Source organism: Antrostomus carolinensis, unplaced genomic scaffold (genome assembly GCF_000700745.2).
Source record: "Antrostomus carolinensis isolate BGI_N321 unplaced genomic scaffold, ASM70074v2 scaffold21609, whole genome shotgun sequence".
NCBI lineage: Eukaryota > Metazoa > Chordata > Aves > Caprimulgiformes > Caprimulgidae > Antrostomus > Antrostomus carolinensis.
Window position 1 is genome coordinate 1 of NW_010339519.1, and position 7,402 is coordinate 7,402.

Genomic DNA, 7,402 nt, shown 5'->3' on the forward strand with positions numbered 1-7,402 from the left:
ATATATATTTATATGCTGTGTTAAATACTCTGTATAACTCTTAGGGGGGAAAAAAAACCAAAACCCTTTCCATATGAAGTCTGGGAAATAGTCCCCTCAAATCTTTTTGCTGAGCTCAGCCCTGTTTTGCCCTATCTTTCCTGCATTGTGGTGTTGGTTACCATACCCCCTGTCCAAACTCCCAGCTCTATGTGATGCTGTTTAATTGATGTGAGAAAGAAGAGAGGAGGGGCAGAGTCCTGAGCTGAGAAGAGAAATGAAGGCTGCACTCTGGTACTGCATGCTTTTGGGACCTGCCAGATGGCTGGTCTGAGTAGAGCTACTTCTCATTAACACCAGTATCTGATGAGGCTCAATTCTTGCCTCTGTGTTTGATTTCAACTATATCAAGAATATATTAGAAAGCTGTATGTTTTGGGGGTTGGATTCTTGTTAGCTTTGTCTAGTGCAGTCCATCTCCTAGAGAGGCAGAGGACTTAGACTGGCTGGATTGGTCTGTTTTCATCACTGCCCTTTTCAAAAGGGTCCAAGGGCAGTCAGAGCAAAGGCCAGGAGGCTATTTGATAGAAAGAGCATGTAAATCAAAACAGCAAATTATCTAGGTTTATACCTCAGAAATATTGAGCCTGGGGATCTCTTGCCTGGCTGGAAGTTGACCTACCTTGTCTCTCTTGTCTTACAGATGACTATGTTTCCATTGGTGCTGACTGTGAGCACATAGCAGCTCAGATTGAAGAATATATCCTTACTGTACAGAGCTTCCTCAAGGGCCTGCACACCTCCAGGCTGTGAAGTTAAGGTGCTTGGAGAAAAAATGGGACAATCTTTCTCTGCATAAATGCTCTACTACATCTCTGCTTGTCAGGGCTCTGGGTTTGGTTCCTGCTCTGCTTGGCTGAGTCCTGGGTCACTAAGGAACCACCAATGTGGAGCTGGGAGCTCAGGGCAGACCCCTTGCTGGTGTGATGGACGTGGTTATTTCCTACCTGTTCACACTATGATGGCATGTAATTCCCAGTCTGTCCTTCCCATCAAAATGTTATTCCTGCTCTCAGCTCTGCTTCCAAATACAACTTCCCTGTGCCTCCCTGTTGAGGAGAGTGTGCTGGTGTAGGCAAAAGCAATGGGAAGGACAGAGCGATGAGGATCAAGTTGCAGGTTGATTTGAGATCAGCCAGGATCTTGCTTGGTTTGAGGGCTGTGGGGCAGGAGATGCATCTGGGCTCTTGTAGTAGAGGGATTTGTGTCTACCTTTCTGAAAGAGCAGGTTGAAGAACCTGAGCATAACTGAAAAAGATTATTTCCAGCACAGTGAAGCTTTAAAGCCATAATTCAAAGCCCCTGGACTCTGGGATTGTATAAACCTGCTCTCAAATCCAGCATTAACCTCCCGGAGCAGATGCTGCTGTTGGGTCCCAGCACCATCATCTGTGTCCTGCAGTGGGTAACACTCCCTGATATTCATGAGTGGTTGTAGAAAATGCTTGGAGGTCTCTGGGTTGATTGCAAACTCCTTGACTCCCACCTACGCATATACCAAGATGTCAAGAACACCGACATGAAATACAAGAACCGAGTGAGGAGCCGCATCTCCAATCTGAAGGACTCCAAAAACCCTGAGCTGAAAAAGAACGTGCTGTGTGGGGTGATTACCCCCGAGCAGATCGCAGTGATGACCTCGGAGGTGAGGAAGCCTGAGGAGCAGGGTTTGCGCCTTACAGGGGATGTGAACTGTGGTTTAGCTTGAAGCAAGGGGTTGATCTGCTGCCAGGGTTGCAGATTTCTCAGCAGCTGCAGCCAGAGCACATCAGGAGGGAGCAAGCAGTGGGGTTTGCAACGTGGAGAGTCTGTTGGGCTTTCAGATCATCACAGGGAGCCTAGGTATAACCCAAAACCCAGGAATTAAAGGCTTTTTCTCTTAATACCCATCTGTTAGGCCACCCTGTCTTGTTGACTCTTTCCACTGTGGTGGGTGTGGTGGTAAAACTGGACAGATGTGATTTTATTGCCTTTTTTCTTTTTTTTTTTTTTTGGAAAGGAAATGGCCAGTAATGAGCTGAAAGAGATCAGGAAAGCCATGACAAAAGAAGCAATTCGGGAGCATCAGATGGCCAAGACAGGAGGGACTCAAACTGACCTCTTCACCTGTGGGAAATGCAAGAAGAAGAACTGTACCTACACCCAGGTTAGTGTTCCTACTCCTGCAGCCTCTGCACAGGATGTGACCCGTCACCATCACGAGCTCTTACTGTTCTGTGACAGGCCCTGCAGCACGGCACAAACATCTCCACTGATGGGGAGAACCTTTTCGTACGCTCGAGGCTCTCAAATGTGCTGCTTTTGCACAGTGATTTTGCACACATCTTTCCTTGGAGCTCGTGTAACTTTTCTTGGCTCATTTGTGCAGGAGCAGGGGGGTTGGGCAGCACCAAAGAAGCTTTCAAAAGTACAGTGGTGAGAGAGAGAGAGCTGCATGTTGAAAGCAAGTGCTGGGAATGTGGAGATTGAGACAAGAAAGGAGTGGGCAGTGTAGAGGAGAGACTGCAGAAACTGAGGCAGGCACGTTGGTGGTATTAAAAGTGGGAATTAAGAGCACAGATAAGCTGCAACTGGACAAATCCCAACTTACTTAAAATCAAAGGTGAATCAGGTGAAACATAAGGAATAAAGGAAGCAGTGATGTGAGCAGGCAGAGGGGATTTTTCTCCTCAATGGGCAGTTGTTGGAAGCTTTGTGCATTACCAATGCTTTCTAGTTCCCATGTTCACACCAGGCATCTGGAGATAAATGTGCCTTTGCCTGTGAGTCAGTGTTTCAGAATGTGCAGATACCCAAAAACACACCAGCAACCACACCAGTGCTACCGAGTGGGTGCACACAGACTGCCTGTGCTGAGAGAAACTCCTTCGTGTGCTTGGACATGACGTGCAAACGCGGAGCAGAGCCAGGCAGCTGACCAGGGATTTTCCTTTGGCTCTGTGAGCACATCCCAGGGAGGCAGCTGGAAGCACTGTCTGGGCTGTCTCAATTGCCTCAGCAGCATGTGGGACTCGGTTTCCACTTGTAGGGGACTGGAGTCTGACTGCCTGGAGTTGGGGCAGGTGACAACAAGTGTCTTCTAAATAGAAATATCAGAGGGTTTTCTGTATTTTTTTTATTAGTTTTCCAGTGAAATCATTATTTGGTGACTGAAATCCAAGTTCCACGTAGATGAGCTGGTATTTATGAAAGCACTGGAAGCCAGGCTGTAATGTTGGGTGAGAATTAAGGAATTTAGCTATCCAGCATGCTTGCAAAACATGCTTAATTTGCATCATGCAAATACCGTAACTCTTGCATATTGGGTAATTACACATGTAGATCACCATAATTACCCCTTGACATAGTTCTGCTGTCTGGCTTGCGCAAGGAGTGCCAGTTATTTTTGGGGTAGATCTGCCTTGTGGTATTCCAACGCTGTGAAAATGTGACTTTTTCAGCAAAGTATGTGTTTCTGGCAAGAGCCAGTCAGAGGCAGCAGTCACATCTGGGTTAAATATCAGAATTCCTTAATGACTCAAATACAAACCAGGCTGGAAATGTGCAGAACCTGGTAACCCAGAGCATGTTCCTGTGAGGCCAGGACGTAGGGCTGCTCTGTAAAAGAATGACTTGAGTGCTTTTTTTATGTGTTGCTGTGGAGCACATGCTTGATGGGCTGAGGGTTTTGTTGTCTCGCTGACGGCTGCATCCCTTCCTGGGGGACAGTACAGGGAGGGACTGGCTGTGGGTACATCCACTTCTGGAGCCACCTGCAAGGAATGGGCAGCAGAAGGGGTGAGGAAAGCAATGTGCTGCCCCAAAACATAGTGTCAGGCTAGAGAGGAGTCATGAGGGGTGTGTAGAGGTGTGTATCTGTGTCTACAACAATAACCAGACTCATTTTGCAGAGAAAAGCTCCTTTTGCCCTCCCAAGCCTTGGTCCCTCATTGATTTCTGACAATGTGACTCCAGCATGAATCCTTGGTGGCCAGAGGGACAAGGAGCTCCCTGTGACCCCCTCCACGGGGGGCTGTGTGTGATGCTCAGCTCTCACTTCCCTTGTGTCCTCCCCCAGGTGCAGACCCGCAGCTCCGATGAGCCCATGACCACCTTCGTCGTGTGCAACGAGTGTGGGAATCGCTGGAAGGTAGCACACCAAGGATATTACTGGCACTGAGGGGTCTTGGGGTAGCTGCACCCACCATGCTGCAGATGCTGAGCTGCTGCCCTCGGCGGTGCTTTGCCATACGCTGACTGGCTCTAGCAAGTGATCTTTTCCTCCCAGCACAGAGGCAAGAGCCCCTGGGTTCATCCCATCTCTGCAGACCAGCTGGGGTCAAGTCTTGCTTTTGTGTTCCCCTGCCTCCCTCCTCACATCCCCTCTTGTGCCATGACCAGCCTCACAGTGCTTTCCATGCTCCCTCTGTCCCCACCAAGAGATGGTGGTGATGACATCATTCAGGATTTTAAACCAGCTCATATTATACTGCACACAGAGCTCGGGGGTGAGCAGAAATCTCTCGGTTGATGGTGAGCAGAAATGGCACCACTACCATGGTGGTAGTGGTGGAGGGTCTTTTTATAAGGGTAGTTAATGATAGAACAAGGGGAAATGGCTCGAAACTGGAAGAGGGTAGGTTTAGATTAGATATTAGGAAGAAATTCTTCCCTGTGAGGGTGGTGAGACACTGGCCCAGGTTGCCCAGAGAAGCTGTGGCTGCTCCTCCCTGGAAGTGTTGAAGGCCAGGTTGGATGAGGCTTTGAGCAACCTGGTCTAGTGGAAGGTGTCCCTGGTGATGGCAGGGGGGTTGGAACTGGATGAGCTTTAAGGTCCTTTCCAACCCAAACCAGTCTGGAATTCTACCACGTGCCAAAGAGCCAGAGCTGAGAGATTCCACTGGGAGCTCTGTCTGGCCCCTGCTCCAGGGGCTGAGCCCTGCCTGCCTCTGTAGAATCCCCAAACCCTGACCAGCTTCAGAAACAAGACCATCACCTGGATCCCTGTTTTCTTCCAGGCAGCACACACATAACCCACATCTCCCCTTGGCAGTGAGGTTTTTTTTTCTAATCAGGGTTTAAACTCCCTTCTCTTGCAGTTCTGCTGATATGTGCCATGGCCCGAGAGTGGCAGCCAAACGCAGATCAGAGCGCAACCTCCATACGCCGGCTCCCACGGCAGTTGTGTTTTGTGTCCCAAGTGAGTTTGCATTGTCACACACCGAGAGTGGCAGGGGGAGCCCTGCCTCTCCGTGTGGGCCTCAGGGCAGAGCCACAGCTGTGGGCTGACAGGTTGGCAGGAGAGCTCACTATAAACACACTTAGTCGTTATTTTCTCATCTAAGCAAGTATGGTCACTTTTACTTCAGAACTAATATTAAATGGTTTTTTTTTTTGTCAGTTTCTGGCTTTTATTTGAAGTGTGTGTGTAGCACTTTGGGTTTTTGGGGGTTTTTTTTTGTGGTGTGGAATTGCATGGGAGCTTGACAGACAGCTTGTGTTTAGATGGATGAGGACTGAACAGTGTCTGGACCACCAGAAAACGAGAAACCACTTGTAGGTACAGTGTGTGAAGGCTTGTTCCCAGTCAGCTCATGAAATCCAAAGCACTGGGCCAGGTCCTGGGGTGGTTGGGTGGGCAATGCTGGTCATCTTCACCTGGCTGAGGAGACCTGTTGCTGGAACACAGCTTTTGGGGCACAGATCAGATGCTGCTTTCCATCTTGGCAGCATTCATTTGGTTTTGTGGTGATGCATACCTTGTCATCTCAGGCTTTTAAATGCCAACAGCATCGGAGATGAGAATGTGATGCCCAGATTGTAACAGACTGAAAGCAGAGTGATGCCAGCCACAAAAAAAACCCCATAAACTCTTGATTTAGGGGAGCAGGCGAGGTTAATGTTTTGTAACTCTGTGGAAGGAGACCCTTGTAGCCAAGAGCTCCCTCAACCTCCACCTGGGAACAGGGAAGGTCTGTCAGCCTGTTGCTGTTCCCACTGCCTTGCAGCAAGTTGTTCCCCGTGGCCATCATGCAGGGAACTTGGGAATGGTTTATCTGATACAGGGAGAAGCCATCAGTAAAGGAGGTTGGAGGGAATCCAGGGGCCAGTGGGAGTGTTAATAGGGAGTCCCAGGATCTTTCCTGCTTGTATACGCTCTGCTCTTGGCTCCATGACTGAAAGGCAGCCTGAATTCTCAGAGGGACTGGCTGGAGAGGCTCAGGAGGGGAAATGCTGCAAATACAGCAGATTTTTTGGAGGCTGGGTCCACAGCCAGGTATCTGTGGGAGCTGTTAGCACTTGGCTCTAGAAATGGGTGAGGTTTGAAGTGAGCTCAGAGCTGGTGCGGGGAAGGAGTGAGATGAAGAAAGGAGCGAGTAGCAAAGCAAGCGTCTGGTACCACATCAGCAGATACAACCATGTGAGGGGACCTGTGGGATTAGCTCTTCTGGGAGGAAAATACAACCTGGTGGGGAAGTTCTGTCTGTCCTCATGACTTAAAATCCCTCTCACCTCCTTTTCCTAGCCCTTGACTGGGGTGACAGCATTCAGGGACCCCAAGCTGAGGCTGCTCAGGAGCAATCCTCTGTGCTGCAGCTCTTGCACTGACAAGCAGTGCAGGAGCATTTGCAGTCACATCTCTTAGGGCATTGTTCCCCTGTTCCAGAGTGAAAAACAAGTATTTCCACTGGTTTTTCAGCATGCCAGACAGAAGAGATTCACCAGAGACCTTGGAGATGTTTAGAGAGGAGTAAGCAGCCACATGAAAGCGATGGAAAACGTGCTCACAGCCCCTTTGAGGGCTGTGCTCCTCTGGAAGCAGCGATCCCAACAGGATCCTTCGCTCAGGGCTTTCACTTTACGGGGTGCAGCCAAGTCTCCCAAGAAGGAAAAGATTCAAAGATGCTGACAACTTATTTAAGCCTCACGAGTCTTGTGGCGAATGGGATTGTTCAAGCCAGGCTTGGGAGGGAACAGTGTCCTCACAGCAATGCTTAAAAAGCTTCAGGCTTTGAAACCCTGGCTCGTGTGTTGTGTACCAGTTCCTGTAAGGAGGGGAGTTGAGTTTGGGCCCAGTTTGCTGATAATCCTGAATTAAGAGGGTCCTAAGCAGCAGGAAACCCTCAGAAGTGAGGGGAAAAGTACTGTCTCTCAGCATTTTATGTGTTTTCTGGGATAACACCAAGGAGAGGCAGTGAGGGGAAAGCCACTGGATAATGAGGTGTTGCAGAAGTAAAGATTAGTTTATAAGGTGTTTAAAAGTGCTGGGATTAGGAGCAGGAGACTGGTTTAACTGGTGGCAGTGGGGTCTTCCCTGGGCTGAGATCTCCACGGTGTGCAGAGGCTCTGACCTGCCTGCCCTGCTCTTGAACAGCTTCAGGGA

At 49.2% G+C, this 7,402-nt stretch overlaps 1 protein-coding gene across 1 annotated transcript; it reads left to right on the forward strand.

Moving 5' to 3' along the window:
* Positions 1–687: 687 nt before the first annotated feature.
* LOC104519237 (transcription elongation factor A protein 2) lies at positions 688–5,438 on the forward strand. The gene is made up of 5 exons (XM_010175876.2): positions 688–739; positions 1,530–1,684; positions 2,039–2,185; positions 4,097–4,168; positions 5,118–5,438. Exons 2-5 carry the CDS (start codon positions 1,559–1,561, stop codon positions 5,124–5,126), a joined length of 354 nt encoding a protein of 117 aa, XP_010174178.2. The 5' UTR covers positions 688–739; positions 1,530–1,558; the 3' UTR covers positions 5,127–5,438.
* Positions 5,439–7,402: the final 1,964 nt, after the last annotated feature.